The sequence below is a fragment of the Nicotiana tabacum genome, chromosome 14, assembly GCF_000715075.1.
Source record: "Nicotiana tabacum cultivar K326 chromosome 14, ASM71507v2, whole genome shotgun sequence".
Classification (NCBI taxonomy): domain Eukaryota; kingdom Viridiplantae; phylum Streptophyta; class Magnoliopsida; order Solanales; family Solanaceae; genus Nicotiana; species Nicotiana tabacum.
The window spans coordinates 102,654,510-102,674,411 of record NC_134093.1 but is presented as its reverse complement, the minus strand read 5'-3'; the positions used below and the strand labels follow the sequence as shown (position 1 = coordinate 102,674,411).

General features: G+C 34.2%; 1 protein-coding gene and 1 pseudogene across 1 annotated transcript; both read left to right on the top strand.

Annotated features, from left to right (window-relative positions):
• Window positions 1–1,770: 1,770 nt before the first annotated feature.
• On the top strand, window positions 1,771–8,107 carry LOC107785947 (uncharacterized; annotated as a pseudogene).
• On the top strand, window positions 4,697–5,653 carry LOC142161713 (putative helicase MAGATAMA 3). Its single transcript, XM_075230399.1, has 3 exons — window positions 4,697–4,849; window positions 4,935–5,259; window positions 5,385–5,653. Exons 1-3 carry the CDS (start codon window positions 4,697–4,699, stop codon window positions 5,651–5,653), a joined length of 747 nt encoding a protein of 248 aa, XP_075086500.1.
• Window positions 8,108–19,902: the final 11,795 nt, after the last annotated feature.

Genomic DNA, 19,902 nt, shown 5'->3' with positions numbered 1-19,902 from the left:
CACAAAAACTAGAATAGTGATTAAAAGCAAATAATCACTTAAAATAAGTCAATCCAAGCATCCTCTAACTAATACATAAAGTTACTAAGAGGAAACAAATGGGATATACAGCCCAAGATATTCAGACATAGTCGAGTCACTTTTTAGTTATAAAAAATAGTTTAGTGACTTCCGTGATACTTAGGTAAAGTTGAGTAACTTTTTTTTGTTACAAAAATAATTTAATGTTAGTGCTAGAAATAAGAAATTAAGTAACCATAAGGTGATATTAGCCTCTCAGTGTAAATATCTTTTACGCTATCAATAAAACTTAAACTCATTGTCTTTTAATGCAAATGTATCAAATAACTTATTGTTTACTCGGAAAATCGGATATAGTTGAATTTATAAGTAGTTCTAAGGATATGTGATATAACTTGACATAAATCGTACGTAGAAGTGGAAATGTTTAGATTCTTGGCTATAGAAATGGGATATAAATTATTGAACAAGAAGAGTGAGTATGCTGAGTAAAACAAGCTTAAGAATTTTATTCTTCAATAAATAGAAGTAGTCTTTTCTTACAATGTAAAAAACCTTTCTTGTGCTTACAAGGATTCCCCCATTTATAGTAGAGGGATCTTACTTTATTTATAATAAAAAATATATAGTGGAGAACCCATGATGAATTGTCTCTTCCTCGATTCCTGCCAAGATTCTCTCCCCTAGTGCGGTTGCAACGACTCCCGTCTGCGAGCTCGATACTGGCTCGAGCTCGGTATTAGGTCGAGCCCTCGGCCTTGGTTCGAGTTCGACATTCGGGGTGAGTGTCAATCGGTCTGTGCATCTCCAACAACCTTCATGTTGCCTTGCGGTTCGATTTGGTCATGGGCTTGATAATGATACCGAGCCGATTCCTCGATCGGTCTTGGAGCTCAAGGCTTGTTTGTACTATCCTCGGAACTCGTATCGAGCTCTCACTTCGATCGCTTACCATTCGAACTCGATCAAATGCACGGAGGCCGAAATCTATTTCGACCGTATACACTTATACTATCTGATTATGGTTATATCACAAAATAGTTTACCATAATTTACGGCACTATTGTCTTTGAATTTTTTTTGAAGTCTTAAAATTGCATTTTGTCGCTGTATTCGTGCGTTAAAGAGAAAGTGCATTCGTGCATTTTGAATTGCTTGTGCAAACTATGTATTATATTCCTATTTTACTGAATAAATAATTTTACAGCTTGATCTATTATTCAATGACCATATGACATGATTTGTCGAGTCATAGACTCAAGAATATTGTTGAACGAATGGAATTAATGTTTCATTTTGAAAAGATCAATCTAATTGAACTTGACATGCAAACACTAATTATTATGTATTTAAGTCTGTGAATTAAAGCATTTTTACCCTTCAAGAGAGGAGAGAAATAGACGTAGCTTTAATGAGAAAATAAAAGAAAACGAGGAAACATGATGGGAAAAGGAAATTAAAACCTCTTTAATTCCCAATGAGGAAAATGAAACGACTTCAAAAAAAATCACTTGACTTCTTTGTTTCGTACATTTCCCATACATGAATTGATCACTTTTTTCACTGCCTCATGGCCTTCATTTGCTGACAATATATTTCTTGTTTTCATAATCCCAGAGAAGAAAGAAGAGGTAATTAAATAAAAAGGTACTTAAATAAACACTTTTGAATTTTTTCCCTTCTATATTCTTGCATGTGTGTAAAATGTTGGAGTAATGAGGATGATGTTTGTTTTTATCTCTAGGGAAGATGGCAACTACTACAAGGGAGAAAACAGTTCAAGGGTTGATAGATTTGGTGTTTTCTTGGTCTTTAGGGGATGTGTTGAACAAAGATCTTTACAAAGACAAGGTTTAATTCTTTCTTGTTGTCCATATGCATGCTTAGAAATTTGTTCTATAATTAAAACTCTTAATTTAATTTAAAATTTTTATTTTATCCTTGATGAGATGTTCTTCAGCCACAAACATGACGGCATGGTTGAAAACACAAGTTTAAATGGTACTTTTGATAAGTGACAAAGTGGTTATTTCTTTATTAAACTCCATACCTAGTCAAATACCATCACATAAAATAAAATAAGGCATAAGGAGTATATAAGTAAATCTTTGATAAAAAAGGTCACTAAGCTGTTATCACATATTAAACTATATTGATAGTGTAAGAAAGCATTTTGTGTGTTTCTTGCAGAATCATACATAGTAGATTAGTAGCTTGGAACGAAGCTACATGTCTTAAAGGGTGACCACCCTTCGTGGGAAAATTACACTGTTTATATAGGAAAAAGATTAGGATATAGAGGTATATAACATATATTGAACACTCTTTGTCGGAGAATGTTTTTCACTTATTTCAAGTTTGAAAAACATTGAGGAAATTCCTGGCTTCACTATTGTTAGTAGTATATAACATAAGGCGGTTTCTGGAACTAAAGTAGGTAGGTTCAGAATGAGTATCATTAGTATACAAATACATTTTCTTTTTATAGGATGTTTGAACCAACAATAATGGATTTACTTGAACCTACACAACCGTCCTGGATCTGCATTGGTAATATATAACTATATTGACTAAGAGCAAATCATAAATATACAGCTTGCAAAATGGAGAGCATCAAATTTATATTAACAAAATCATCAATGTGTTACTGGAGATCATTACTTTCTTCTTCTTAAACATATAGCTGGTTAAGAGATATTTTTATGCTTCATGAAACATTTTATATTTTGTTGTCCCTTTGTATGTGATTCTTGTCGCCGACCTCAACTTGTTTGGGGCTGAGGCGTTGTTGTTGTTGTTGTCCCTTTGTATGTGATTTACCAAGTGATTAGTCCTATTCTAATGTGTTAGGTTAAAGAAATTCCAGAGACATTCTTGTCAACTGATCATTACTTGAAATCATTCATTACTCCACTTATTGAAGAAACATATGCTGATTTGCTCTCAAGCAGCATGTTCACTTCAAAAGCCTCTGCTCTTGAGGTTCTTGGCGTCCAAAAATCAGAAAACTTTAAGCCTCCCAAAAGTTTATATTACGAGATTTTGTTGAAGAGAGCGTTAGAGGGAGAGAACACATTGAAACAAAATATAAACCAGAGAATGGAGATAAGGCGAGACGTTTTGCTAATTTGTATGCAACCAAAACAGAATGCCTTAAAGTATTGAAGTTTCTTAGTGATAGTATCTCTCTTCCCAATTTAATCGATGACTACCAAATTCGAAGTTTTTGTCTAAAAGGTGCATGCTTGATTTTCTGCACTGCTTCTAGCTCATCGAAATTGCACACAGAAGCAATGACACCACTTGAGATGGTGGTAATTGATGAAGCTGCTCAGCTGAAAGAATGTGAATCCACTATTCCTTTACAACTCCCAGGTCTGCGCCATGCTATACTCGTCGGAGATGAGAAACAATTGCCTGCTATGGTTCAGAGCAAGGTTATCGGTTAATCTTTTCACAGCTTGTTTTTAAAATTACTGTGCTGCTCTTATATTATTGACCACTAGTATCTGTTATACACAGATCTGTGAGAAGGCTGAATTCGGCAGGAGCTTATTTAAGAGGCTGGTAATCTTAGGACACGAGAAGCACCTTCTCAATGTTCAATATAGGATGCATCCAAAAATAAGACTCTTCCCAAATAGAGAGTTTTATCAGAAGAAAATTATGGATGGTCCTAATGTGAAAGCAGCAGTATATGAGAAGAGATTTCTTGAAGGAGATATTTTTGGCTCCTATTCATTTATTAATGTAAGTAGCGGAAATGAGGAGATTGATGACAAGCACAGCACGAAAAATATGGCAGAAGCTTTCGTTGTAGCTGAGATAGTTGTCAACCTTCATAAAGGTAATACACTTTATCTTTCATGTACTTAATCTCAGCTTAAGATGTACATTTCTGGTTTTGTCTATTGTATCTTAGTTTGCATGGCAATTGGTTTGACAAACCTGATATTATTACCTGAATTACAGAATCTGTCTCTTCGAAACAAAAGGTCCGTGTTGGCTGCATATCTCCTTACAAGGCTCAAGTGTTTGCTATTCAACAAATTCTTGGCAAGAAATATAGCACAGATGTTAAAAGTGACTTCTCAGTGAATGTTCGTTCTGTTGATGGTTTTCAAGGGGGTGAAGAAGATGTTATAATTATCTCCACTGTTCGTTGTAATGGAAGAGGATCTGTTGGTTTCCTTTCTAATCTTCAGAGAGCAAATGTAGCACTGACTCGAGCAAGGTACTAATTTGCTGCACAACATTACTACATTTCAAAATGTTTGAATATCAAGGATGGTTCGAATTTGCTATTCTTATTTATTGTTGTCTTTCAATGACCTTCCTGCAAGAAGATAATTTATGAACATGTCCATAATTGTTTCGTTGGCTTCTTATGCAGGTACTGTCTTTGGATATTGGGGAACGGCGCAACTTTGGTTAACAGTGGCTCCATCTGGAGAAACTTAGTCATTGACGCCAAGGCTAGACGGTACAGAATGTTTTTAGTTTTTTCTCTGATCTAAATTTCTGGCGTGCTGAACGGTACAGAATGTTTTTAGTTTTTTCTCTGATCTAAATTTCTGTCTTGTGGGCTGTTTAATCTCTGTACACTAACAGTGTAAAAGAATTTCTACATTATCAGGTAATGTAAAAGATAATTAACTCCAAGTAACCGATACTAATGACAGGAATGACACCACTTGAGATGGTGGTAATTGGTGAAGCTGCTCAGCTGAAAGAATGTGAATCCACTATTCCTTTACAACTCCCAGGTCTGCGCCATGCTATACTCGTCGGAGATGAGAAACAATTGCCTGCTATGGTTCAGAGCAAGGTTATCGGTTAATCTTTTCACAGCTTGTTTTTAAAATTACTGTGCTGCTCTTATATTATTGACCACTAGTATCTGTTATACACAGATCTGTAAGAAGGCTGAATTCGGCAGGAGCTTATTTAAGAGGCTGGTAATCTTAGGACACGAGAAGCACCTTCTCAATGTTCAATATAGGATGCATCCAAAAATAAGACTCTTCCCAAATAGAGAGTTTTATCAGAAGAAAATTATGGATGGTCCTAATGTGAAAGCAGCAGTATATGACAAGAGATTTCTTGAAGGAGATATTTTTGGCTCCTATTTATTTATTAATGTAAGTAGCGGAAATGAGGAGATTGATGACAAGCACAGCACGAGAAATATGGCAGAAGCTTTCGTTGTAGCTGAGATAGTTGCCAACCTTCATAAAGGTAATACACTTTATCTTTCATGTACTTAATTTCAGCTTAAGATGAACATTTCTTGTTTTCTCTGTTATATCTTGGTTTGTGTGGCAATTGAGTAGGCAAACATGATATTATTATCTTAATTACAGAATCTGTCTCTTCGAAACAAAGGGTCCGTGTTGGTTGTATATCTCCTTACAAAGCTCAAGTTTTTGCTATTCAACAAATTCTTGGCAAGAAATATAGCACAGATGTTAACAGTGACTTCTCAGTGAATATTCGTTCTGTTGATGGTTTTCAAGGGGGTGAAGAAGATGTTATAATTATCTCCACTGTTCGTTGTAATGGAAGTGGATCTGTTGGTTTCCTTTCTAATCTTCAGAGAGCAAACGTAGCACTGACTCGAGCAAGGTACTAATTTCGAAAGGTTTTTTACGTCAAGGATGGTTCAAATTGGCTATTCTTAGTTATTGTTGTCTTTCAATGGCCTTTCTGCAAGAAGATAATATATGAACATATCCATAATTGTTTCCTTGGCTTTTTATGCAGATACTGCCTTTGGATATTGGGGAACGGCGCAACTTTGGTTAACAGTGGCTCCCTTTGGAGAAACTTAGTCCTTGACGCCAAGGCTAGACGTTGTTACTTTGATGTTACTGACTACAAAAGATTGAATCAAGCAATTTCAAATGCAACCATTGAGATTGGCCAAATAGAAACATTACTTAGAACGGACTCACCTATATTTGAAGCAGCTAAGTGGAAGGTATGCTGCTTCGCCTTCATTTGGCCTATGATTTTTTTTGTTCAATTTGATGGCCAAAATATACATCTTTTCAGTTTGGATTTTGCTAGTTAAGTAGGCCAAAGTTTTCAAAAGTGTTAGTTTTTGGTAGTTTTTTGACTTGAGAGCTTAAATCATTTGTTTTGTTTTCAAATGGAGAGCTAACAGGTTGTTTTCTGTTACAAAATAACAGGTTTTGTTTAGTGAAGATTTCTCAAAATCCATGGCCAGAATTAAGGATGTGGAGATTTGTAAAGAGGTGATTTCCCTTTTGGTGAAGCTTTCAAATAGCTGTTGGAGGTTGGGAATTCTCAGCAACAAGGGGGGAAATCTTCAGAACTGTTGGAGGTGTATAGTGTCAAGCACTTAAAATTGATTTGGACCATTGATATTTTGACGCAGAATTCTACACATTTTCAAGTATTACAAATCTGGGATGTTTTACCGGGATATCAGATACCAAAGTTGGCAAAGCACCTCGACATCCATTTTGGTAATTATACAGTGGATTTGATGAATCGTTGCAAATGCAAGCGTGTTGAACGGTACATACTGTTTTTAGCTTTTTTCTCTGATCTAAATTATTGTCTTGTTGGCTGTTTAGCTTTTATACATCAGGTAACCTAAAAGATAACTCCAATAACCGATCATAATGAATGGAACTAGTTAGCTAGAAAATAAGGCATACAACCTGCTACGATGGGTAAAATTAACGCTAATATAAAAAATTTTACAGTGTATTATAAGCTAAAACCGTATAAAAAATATACACATTTTAGGATATTGAAATACTCCATTTAAATGTTTAGTCTTTTTTTTTTCCCAGGATCTAAATTGTTGATTTTTAGGATAAATGAAAACCATTGAAATGGTGACTTTACAAGTCTTCTTGTTCTGTAGAGACTTAATACTTCCAATGACTTGGCCAATTGATGGAAATGCTGTCTCAAGAACTAGCTCAGCTCAAGGTGACCGAGACGAGAACTTGGCACGTCAACTGGCAGCTATGAGTTTGAGGGATAAACTAGGATCTTCAAGAAGTTCAAAGTAAGTCTACATCATTACCCTCAGGGTGCGTCCCTTCCTGGACCCTGCGTAAATACAGGATGCTTTGTGCACTGGGCAACCTTTTTTTGTAAGGGAAATAATGCATGAAAAGTAAAAAACAGAAGTTTGTGCTATAGCCTATGTTGCAACCAAAGAAGTACTCCTTTTTTGGGTATCAGATCAATCGAGTTACTAACTCTACTCATTGTTAACAGTAATTTTCAGAATTCCAAGATGAAGAAACCAGGAATGTTCCGTGAAATAAAACCAAAACTACTCGCTGAAGATTTTATGGAACGGGTTAAGCGCGACAAGTCCAAATAGGAGACCTTAAATTCACAAACCAAAGCACAAATGCACAAGAGAGGTCAAATATAAAACAGGATACAATGGAATAAAGATACAGGCAGCTCTACCATCTATACAATGGAATCGGCGCATTTTGCTGTCAAGTTTGATACTTAAATGTTTGATTCAGTTTTACAACTATAGCCTATACAAGACTATCATTAATGGTTACATTGTTGAAGTTATTCAGAGGAAATATAACAATGGTTTATTCCTCACTATTTCTAGAAGATTTGTCACTGCTTTCTATATTTCTCTTGGAGGCAGACAATTTTATAGAAGAGCAAGAAGCAACCTATTGTCTCTTTCTCCTCAGCTGAGGCTGAGTATAGGGCCTTGAGGATGGTGGTAGATGAAATTTCTTAGTTGGTTCGACTGCTTGGTGACTTTCATTTGCCTATTTCTGCTCCTGTCCCTCTGTTTTGTGATAGTCAGGCAGCCTTACACATTGCTAAAAATCTAGTTTTCCACGAGCGCACCAAACACATTGAAGTTGATTGTCATTTTGTAAGGGACATCTTGAGTTCTGGGTTGATTTCTCTTCAATTTGTCTCCAACTCCAATGAACTTGCTGATATGTTGACTGAGAACTTGTCTAGGCCTCTCCACCATCAGTTTTTGTGCAAGCTTGGAGTGTCTACACTCTACACCCTCCAGCTTGAGTGGGGTGTTGACAATATTAGGCCTACATAGTTTTAGTGAGACATAAGTTGGCCCAATTGTATACCCGACCCAATTTTTACTACTTACATTACATTCATTTTATTGGCGTTGTAATTGTATATACGTGGGAACATTCTCGAAATAAGACAAGTGTAGATATTTTCCTCTCATTTTCTCTCTTCTCTCTCCTCGTTACTGTTAGGGTTCATCCCTCTTTCATTTCTTCCACAAAATGTGAGGTGATATCTCACATTAACATTTTTTGCCACTAATATTCGAGAAACATATCAATTTGGGGGGGGGGTTCATGAAGAGCTATGTTAATACGAATTACTACTTATTTTTCTTAGTGACCGTAACGAAGGTATGTCAAGGGAAGCTCGGGCCAACTCATGTCTCAAAAGCTGCACGAGAAAGGACCACTTAATCCAAATATATTCTCGCAACTGCCTTTTAAATAGGACTCCGAAAGACAAGCCATAGATGTACCGCTAGAACCTCTACACCATAAAAAGGTGACTTTAAATTAAAAAAGAAGAAAAAACTACATTAATAGTATAAAATAATGTCACCGCTCATTTTGGATCATATATGAATTTAAGTTAAACAAGTACATACAGGTATGAGTGATATTTGACATCTTATAATATGCATACTTTTATGGAGAAACATAGGAGAAACTAAAGGAAAAGATCAAGGGGAGAATGGATGATATGTCATTGCATGATTTGTTGCATTCATTCAAAATAAAAGAGGATATCACTATTTATAGGTAACCAAAGATAATAAAATAATAAGAAGAATACGCTATTTTCCTCATAAATTCTAAACCAAAAGAAAAAGAAATATTCTACAAGTAACGTAGATCCTAAACTTACAGAGTAAAAAAAAATACTCTACCAAAATATTTCTGAAATAAAAGGAAATAAATATTATACGTGTTAGATCCTAAAGTTGAAGGAACGTAACTATTATTAGGAATTTCCAAATTTGTTTTAACAACTTTATTATTTAGTTTAAGTTATTAATCAATACTTATACAATAAGCTATTTTGTAAATTTTTCTTAGTAATTTGATCGTGTAACTAATTTTAGATTCCAAGTAAGTTTTCCACTTTTCTTTGGCCTAACTTCGATTCTAAGTCTTCCTTATAAACTTCTCATCATCTTCCTTTTCCTTCATGTTAGCCTTTGGAATCTTTTACTTTTGCTACAGTATAAGACACTGATGATATTGACGCCAACATGGAACAATATTATCATCATTTTAAGCTAAATACAACATTAGAGTAAAGAAATTTTTACAACATCAAATATCGCCTTTACCTATTATAATATGTAATCTAATTTATTTTAAAAATTACAAATTCATATTTTAAGCAGAGACAGAGTCATGATTTAAACTTTATCAGTTTTACATTTTAGGATAACGATATTTTATAAGTCTAAATTGACTTTTGTGCATCTTTAGTGTATTCTTTAATATAAATACAGTTAAATCTCTCTATAACAGTCTCGTTTATTCCGATATTTTTTAGTTGTTATAGCGAAACATTATTATAGAGAACATATATTATATCATAACATAAAAAATTAGTTTTAAGGAAAACTTGGCCGTTAGGATGACTGTTATAAGAAATTTGACTATACAAGTTTGAACTAAAGCTATAGTCAACCCGTAACTTACCTTCTAAATTCGCCCCTGATTTTGAGGAAACTTTTATACTGATGGAGTAAAACATTTCTTACACAGATTAGTATATATAACTTATATTATTATTACTTTCCTTAATATTTGGGTAAGCAAAATATATCCATGTTTCTATTTTTCTTCCATTTAAGTTATTGACTCCTCATCAACCTGGGGTCTCGTCTCTTTATTTCAAACACTTTCTCTTTTTCTTCGTATGATTGTACGAAGTTCTTTTTCATTCTGAGATTTCATTGTACGAAATAAAACAACAGAATTGTACGAAAATAATGATGAGATACAAATAAACTATAATGTCTTTTAGCTTGGTATCATCAAAATCAATTTAAATGAAATTTAATTTTGTAGGGAACAATCAACTCTTGCCAAAGGAAAAGGCACAAATAAAGCATTTTTCTAGAAGAATTATTCTGTAGTTATTTATTTAACGAGTTATGTATTTTAGTCCGAATTAAACTTACTCAAAGAGAAATGGACGTCGGCTGGAAAAGGTAGCTTTTAATTTGTCATTATAAAGGTGATAGAAAATTTCTAAAATCTCTTTAATTCCCAACGAAGAAAACGAAGGACCCCAAAAAAAGGTCACTTTCACGTTGTTATTTCGTACATTTCCCATATATGACTTCACTTCTTTCGCAGCATCATGACATTGGTTTGTCGACAATATTTTTCTTGTTTTCAAATGACTTTAATCCTTTCGTTTCTTTTTTGTTCTTGGTAACATGAAAAGTAAATTAATAAGATAATTTATTACAACATTGAAGGGTTATTTAGTTTGAAAACATTGAAGGATAGTTAGTTATCCTGGGATTGTTATCCCACCCTCCCATAGGGATATAAAAATAACAATACATTTTCGAGATTAGTTATACCGCAATTTTATCTTAACCAAACGTGAAATAAATTCATCTTAAATTTAATCCCAGAATTAATTCATCTATCTCTCGTACCAAACGAACCCTGATAGTATAAACGGGTTATAGACAATTAGACATGTTGGGGGTTATGAAGGGAAAGAGCTACATCAATAGTTAATTATCTAGAACAAATTCTTACTTACTTTTCTTAGTATTGGTAATGTATGTATGCCAAGGGAAGCTCGGGCCAACTTATGTCTCAATAGTTGCCCGAAAAAGGATCACTTAATCCAGACAGATTCTTATAACTTCCTTTCAAATAGGATTTCGAGAGACAAGACATGAAAGTAACGCACCATAATGGTGGCTTTGAATTTAAAAAGAAAAAAGGCATTGATAATATAAATAATGTTAACACTGTTCATATAAATTAAAGTTATTTTGGATTATATATGAATTTAAGTTACATATATTGACCATATCAAAAAGGTGTTATAATGTGTATACTTTTGTTAACAAAAATAAGAGAAACTAAGGGAAAAGATCAAGGGGAGAATGGATGATATCTCATTGCATGATTTGTTGCGTTGATTCAAAATAGAATAGTATATCACTATTTATAGATAATCAAAGAGAATAAAATAAGGAGAATATGTGAGTTTCCTCATAAATTCTAAACTAAAAGAAAAATAAATATTCTACAAGTAATGTAGATCCTAAACTTAGAAATGAAAACAAATATTCTACCAAAAATATTTCTGAAATAAAAAGAAAATAAATATTATACGATTAGTGTAGATCCTAAAGTAGAATGAAAGCAATTATTGTTTGTGATGACTCAAAATGTCATCTTTAAATTTGATAATTAATTATGTGTTCTAACACCTCAAAAAGTACTATTTATCACTCCTCGACTTACGTGCGCAGTCCGTATAAATTTTCAAAAAGTGTTTATGTGAAAAATAGATTAAAATATGAAATAGAGCTTTAAAACTCAACTGAGTTGACTTTGGTCAATATTTTGAGCAAACGGATCAGTATTTTGACAGTTCCGGTAGGTCCGTATCGTGATTTGAGACTTGGGCGTATGTCCGGAATCGAATTCCGAGGTCCCTAGCTCGAGATATGGATTTTTAATGAAAAATTAAAAGTTTGAAAGGTTAATGATTTTTAAGAATTTAGTAATGTTGGATTTATTAACACCGGGTTTATATTTTGGTTTCAGAGCCCGGTATAGGTCCACTATAAAATTATGACTTGTCTGCCAAATTTGGTGAGAAACGGAGTTGATTTGACGTGATTCGGATGTCCGGTTGTGAAAATATAAGTTTTAAAGTTTTCTTAAAAATTTCATTTGATTTGGTGTTCAATTCATAGTTCTAAGTGTTATTTTGGCGATTTGATCATGCGAGCAAGTTCGTATCATGTTTTAGGACTTGTGTACATGTTTGGTTTGGAGCCCCGAGGGCTCGGGTGAGTTTCGGATAGGCTACGGGTGTTTTGAAACTTTGGAAAAATTTGGTATTTCCAGTTCTGGTTTTCTTAATCGCGATCATATGGCTTCATCCGCGATCGCGAAGGCTTGTTGAGCACTGATGAAAATTTGTACTATGCGATTGCATAGTATTGTACGCGATCGCATAGTTGGAGAAGCTAAGGCACCGCGAACGCGTGGGCAAAGCCGCATTCGCGAAGAAGGAATGAGGCAGAAGCTGAAGCACAAAATTTGTGCTATGCGATCGCACAAGGTGGTCCGCGATCGCAGAAGGCTGAGAAGCTGTGCTTTTCGAGAGACCACTGTCGCGTTTGCGTAGAGCAAAATCTGAGCAGCCTAAAAATGTGCTTCGCGATCGCATAGGGTAAAAATCTAGGGAAACAAAACTTAAGTTCTTGAAATGGGATTTCGACCCATTTTTCACCATTTTCGATTTTGAGCTCGGGTAAGACGATTCTTGAGCGATTTTTACGGAAAAATATTGGGGTAAGTGTTCCTTATCCTATATTGATTATATTTCATGATTCCATACTCAGTTATATCATGAATCCGTGAATTTTTGGGAGAAAAATCATATTTTTATAAAATCTTTCAAAAACGAAAAATTAAGATTTGAAAGTCCATTTGACATCGGAATTTGATAATTTTTGTATGGTTGGACTCATCTCGGAATGGGTGTTCGGATTTCGTAAGTTTTTTCGAGATTCGAGACGTAGGCCCCATTGTCAATTTTTAAAGTGAATGTTGGATTTTATCCGGAAAATTAGTAAATTCATATGGGATTAATTCCTATGATTCGTATTGAGTATATCGAATTGTCTTTGAATAGATTTGAAACTTTTGGAGACAAATTTAAAAGGAAAAGTTGTGGTCGAGTAATTGATTGAAATTGCAAAGCGAGGTAAGTGTCGTGGTTAACCTTAACTTGAGGGAATAGAACCCTTAAACTATTTGTTATATAAAATGCATGTGAACAACGTATAGGCGAGGTGACTAGTGTACATACGTCGTTAAATTAATTGTTTGCATAATTACTTGAAAATCATAAATTGTTCTAAGATACTAATTAATTGTTATAATAATTGTTTCTCTCCTATTCTTTGTCAAATATTAATTCTTGAATTCCTGCAATAATTGTTACATGCTATTTGATTTATGTGTCTTAATTGTTATTTGACATTTAGCATACTAAATATTAAACTGCCTATTTTCTCCACCATTTTCATAATTAATTGCTAATTGTCATTGTTTGCTCATAAATAAATTATAATTATTGTGTGCCTTGATGCTTAATAGTTTCTCATTGAACGTGGTATTTATTGGAATAATTTTTATTACATTCATGAGTTGTTTAAAGTTATATTGGTGGAACGGGTTGCACGCCTCAACGTAAATGAAAGTGTGTATATGTATTGTAAATTTCATTATATTTATGAATTGTTAAGATATATTGGGGGATCGGATTGCACGCCGCAATAGACTTATTTAAAAGTCAATATTGGGGGATCGGATTGCACGCCGCAACAGACTTATTTAAAAGTCTATATATATTTGATTAAAATAAATATATGAGAGGATTGAAAATGAATATATTGTGGGAGCGGTTTGTAAGTTGCAACGGAAATTAGTTGAAATAATAATGGGTTATGACTGCTGAGTTGGCTACAATTAGTGTAAATGAGTTAACCGATTTATTTCTATTATTTGTTGTTGTTATTAATATTGCGTACATGTTAATGTAAGTGACCCGCCTTAGTCTCGTCACTAATTCGTTGAGGTTAGGCTCAGCACTTACCAGTACATGGGGTCGGTTGTACTGATACTACACTCTGCACTTCTTGTGCAGATTTCGGAGTTGGTCCTAGCGGCGTACTATAGACTTGCTCGGATTTCAGCTACCAGAGGAGACTTGAGGTATAACTGCACGACGTCCGCAGTTCGGAAGTCCCCGTCTACTTTACTTCCGCATTTATTTCTTTGTTATTAATAAATTTAAAAATTATTTAAAAATAGCTAATATTATTCTAACGTTGGTTTGCCTAGCAAGTGAAATGTTAGGCGCCATCACGGTCCGAAGGTGGAAATTTTGGATCGTGACATTGTTAAACATATCCAAATATATTTTAACAAATTTACTATTTAGTTTAACTTATTACGTAATACTTATTTAATAAAATTATTTGTAATTTCTTTTTAGTAATTTGCTCGTGTAACTAATTTCATATTCCAAGTAAGTTTTTCCCTTCTTTGGCCTAACTTCGATTCTATCTTCCTTTCCCTTCATATTAGCCTTTGGAATCTTTTACTTTTGCTACAGTATAAGACATGATGATATTGACACCAACATGGAATAACATTATTATGATTCTAAGCTACATACACATTAGAGTGGGGACTTTTATATCGTTAGATCAATATTACATGTCGTAATATGTAATATAATTTATTTTTAAAATTACAAATTCATATGTTAAGCATAGACAACCAAGTTTTGAACATTATGGGTTTAAATTTTAGGATAACTATATTTTGCGTAAGTAATTAGATTCTGAATTTAATTTTGTGCGTCTTTAGTGTATTCTGTAATATATATACAATCAAATCTCTCTATAACAACCTCATTTATTCTGATATTTTGTAGTTGTTATAGCAAAGTCGTGATATAGAGGACATATATTATAACTCAAACTGTATTATCAAGGTGACCTGCCCGAAGGTCCAATGAAAACTTGGCCGTCATAGTGAAATAGAGAATGAATATTATAGAAAAGTTTGACGGTACAGATTTGGACTAAAGTTATTGCCAAACCCGTAATTTACTTTCTAACTTCACATTTTAAAGAAATTAACTTACATGATTTAAAATATTTCTTACACTGTCAGTGTATATAACTTACACTGTATTATTATTATTATTATTACTTTCCTTAATATTTGGGTAAGCAAAATATATCCATGTTTCTATTTTTCTTCCATTTAAGTTATTGACTCCTCGTCAACCTTAGTGCTGGGGTCTCATCTCTTTATTCAAAACACTTTCTCTTTTTCTTCGTATGATTGTACGAATTTCTTTTTTCAAGGAAACCATTCTGATATTTCATTATAGGTCTGCTCGTAAAAAGTTTTTTGTCATTTTCCTTACTCTGCTTTAGGAATGCAGCAGTAGTAGTGACTTAGTTGCATATAAAAAGCACAGACCTGGAAAATTTTCTTAGCTAATAAAACCCCAGAAGAAGAAAGACAAGGTAAAAACCTTTTCATTTCCTTCTATTTGTTCTTACATGTAACTTGGAGTTGATGTTTATTTTGATGACTAGGGAATTAAAATGGCAACTACTACTACTACAAGGAAGAAAACAGAGAAAACAGTTCCGGGGTTGATAGATTTGGTGTTTTCGTGGTCTTTAGGGGACGTGCTGAACAGAGATCTTTACAGAGATAAGGTTTTGAACGAATGGATTTTTCGTGTAGTTCATATGCAAGCCTAAAAAGTTTTTTTGATTAGTAGTATTAGACCCCAACTTGTTTGGGATGGAGGCGTAATAGTAATAGTAGTAGTTGTTGTGAGTTCTAACGAGACCCCAACTTGTTTGGGATGGAGGCGTAATAGTAATAGTAGTAGTTGTTGTGAGTTCTAACGAGACCCCAACTTGTTTGGGATGGAAGCGTAATAATAATAGTAGTAGTTGTTGTGAGTTCTGACGAGACCCCAACTTGTTTGGGATGGAGGCGTAGTAGTAGTTGTATTGTAGTAATGGGTTCTGATGAGAACTCAACGTTTTTTGGGACTGAGGCGTAGTATAGTAAGTTGTTGTCGTAATGGGTTTTGGTGAGACCTCAACTTGTTTGTGACTGAGGCGTAGTAGTAGTTGTTATTGTTGTAATGGGTTCTGATGATACCCCAACTTATTTGGGACTAAGGCATAAGATGGGTCCATCCCATGTGTAAGGAAGATATCTTCCTTTTGGCTTTGAATTGTCAAGCCAACTAAAGGAATAGTAAGGAAGATTTTATGGCAAATATTTCTTTCGTTTCACATTGAATATTTGACTCTTGCCAAACTCATGATATCATTGATGAAATCAATGAAACAATCCTAAACACTATAAATAGGTATCTTGCTCTCATTGTAATACACACCAACAAAGAGAGAAAGAAAGAGTGAGGTTTCACAGACAAGGTATAAGAAAATTGTCACGACCCAAATTCCCACCACAGGCGTCGTGATGGCACTTAGTCTCTAAGACTAAGTAAGCCTATTTTAATTACAATTCAAGCCATTTCTTTTTTAAACGAAACCAACAACGGAAATAATTATAACACCTTCCCAAGACTGGTAATACTGAGTCACAAACTCTAACTGAATACATAGAATAATCACGAGGACCAAATATACAATATTGTTTGATTAAAAATTAACAGTACAATGAAATGAACAGACTCCAAGGGACTGCGATGACCAAGCAGCTCTACCTCGAATCCTTGCGATCACACTCTAACTCTGTCCGGGTCCGATACCTCCAATACCTGGCTCTGCATAAAAAAATATGCAGAAGTGTAGTATGAGTACACCACGGTCGGTACCCAGTAAGTATCAAGACTAACCTCAGTAGACTAACCTCAGTAGAGAAGTCAAGACACTCATTAGTCAAATAACATGTGCAATATAGCAGTATACAATAGTATTGGAAAACAACTAGCAATGATAACAACAAAATCAACCACTGATATAACAACAAGGCAACAAGAACATCATAATTATTATTCAGGCGAATAAGGAACACAAGTACAATCAATAAGTCAAGTCCTTCAAATATAAATCCTTCACATTTTATTCTTTAAGATAACTATCTTTCGAATATACTTATTTCCAATAAATATATTTTCCTGTAAAAGTCACCATGTGACACCTCATTTCACAATTATAAAAATTACGGGTCTCGGCCCACTTTCATATTTTTCACGGTACCTCGTGCCCATATTTCTATCACCATCACACCGACAACTCACGTATCAATAATAAAATCATCATATTTTTTCCCGACACCTCATGCCCATATTATTTTCATAACTGTATGGACAACTCACGTACCAAAATATCAATATATATAAGATCCGCAGGTTCAATTTATTTTCAATAAAGTAAGGTTAAAATCTTTAAATCAAGTAAGAAATCAACAAAAAGATAAGTTTATTTTAGAAATCGTTTGAGTGAGAAAAAGTGACATTTCCATTAAAATAAAGCATCAGATAAACTACTGATTTGGATATAGAATTTATTAATTTAAATATACTAGAAATTTTTCTTTTATTTAAAATAACTCAATCATCAAAACAAGTACAACCCAAAAATATAAATCCTCAAAGTCTCGTACGAAAAAGTCAAGATCAACACAATACATCAAGGAAAACACAAGAATTAACAAATTACGGTAAAACAAGATAACCAAAGGCAAGTGCAGCCATAGAGATATATCAACAAAAGGGCACTCCCAAGGTACCGCCTCGTAGTCCCAAATCATAAATAAATTCACAATCTTTCGTTATATTACCGCGGGAGCCTTCACATATTATTTTTTAAAAATTATTTTTTTCCGAAATAGTTTTAGCCACCCTTATCACACCGCATGACTTCTAGTAGTTCTCCTACTAGCCACGCGTTTTAAGCCACCCTTATCTCACCGCATGACTTCTAGTAGTTCCCCTACTAGCCAAGCGTTTCAAGTCACCCTTATCTCACCGCATGCATATCATTATCACAATATTTCATAAATCGCACCTCAAGTGCCCAAATATCACAGCATAATACAACTTGCACCTCAAGTGCTCACTATCACAACATATCACAAATTGCACATCAATTGCTCATCTCAAATATTACCACATATCACAAATTGTACATCAAGTGCTCAAATCTTACAACATATTACAAATTGCACATCAAGTGCTCAAATCTTACAACATATCACAAATTGCACATCAAATGCTCAAATCTTACAACATATCATAAATTGCACATCAAGTGCTCAATTCTTACAACATATCACAAATTGCACATCAAATGCTCAATTCTTACAATACATTATTTTTTCACAATAAGGAGCCATGACTCGATCATAATGTGCACAACATCTTAACAAAATATTCGGGAGTGAACAACTCAACCGAATAATATTTCACAATTTGGCACTTTGCCTCAATATGATTCACGACCTTTATAATTCAATACCAAATTTTTAACAATGTGAACTGACAAGTAATTCATATAGGAACAATACCTCTTTTAAATCACAACTTCAGGGAATAAATAGATTTATTCATCTTATTAACTAAAATTTGTATTTAAATTATCTATAAGTAAAATCAATAATGAAAGTATTTTCCATAAAAATAGCAACTCAAACAAACACAGAGTTCACATAAAAGTCAAGTGGCAATTACAACAAATTATCATATAAAAATAACCCCGGCAAATAAAGAATGAGGCATGACAATTAAGGGATTTAATAAGTTACAATAATTTTTCAACTTAATACTTAAGGGCGTCTACGAATTTCAACCAATATAATTTGCACATATAAACAAAGTACTTACTCGTCACCTCGCGTACATGATTTTCAATTATACAATTTTCACATAAGATTCAATGCCTAAGGGGTAATTTCTCCACTCGAGGTTAGGCAAGATACTTACTTTATTTCGCAACCAATTTCAAGATTCCAATAAACCCTTGCCTCGCGAATTCGTGTCCGAAAAATTCAAATCTAGTCACAAACAATTCAATATACTCAACACGAATCGTAGGAATTAATTTCACATGAAAATACTAATTTTCCAACAAAATCCGAAATTTAACTCAAACATCGCCCATGGGGCCCACGTCTCGGAATCCGATGAAACTCACAAAATCCGATAATCCGTTCAATTATGAGTCCACCCATACTAATTTTATCAAATTCTGATAGCGGATTGACCTTCAAATCTTCATTTTACATTTTTGGAAGATTTTATAAAAATCTAATTTTTCTTCCATAAATTCATGGATTCATGATGTAAATGAGTATGGAATAATGAAATATAATCAATATATGATAAGGAACACTTGCCATAATGCTTACCCGTAAAAATCACCCAAATATCGCCCAAACCGAGCTCCCCAACTTTTTTTATGTAAAGAATGGCCAAAAAAGCCCGTTTATAGAGCCTCTGATGTTTTCGAGCGTCACAGGTAGCGTGAGGCGCTGCCTGTGGCGCAGTTTCCAGTACGCCAAAAATTCTCAGCACCAGGGCTAGCGCCCCACGCTACCCTGGGCGCTCGCGGCGACGGGAAATCCTTTCCGACAAGGAAATGAGCATAACTCTCTCATACGATGTCCGAATTCGATAATTCTTTTTGTTATGACTCCGTAATTTCAATACGGATCTAATGCTTCAATCAAAACTGAATTTGGAGCTCATTTGCTTAATGTGATACCACGTATTCTTGAAGAATGGATGTCTAAATATTGCAAATCAAGTCCGATTGACCTCAAACTTTGCATACAAGTCATAATACATCATATGAAGCTATTCAAGATTTCAAATAGTAGAGAGGAGATTAATTACTCAAAACGACAAGCCGGATTGTTACATTCTTCCCCACTTAAACATGTGTTCGTCCTCGAATGTGCCAAGAGTTATTTTCCAAGCCATCAAATCACTATTCCATCTTACCACGCACATACCCGGGGTGATCCCACGTCACCCTATTCGACATAAGCC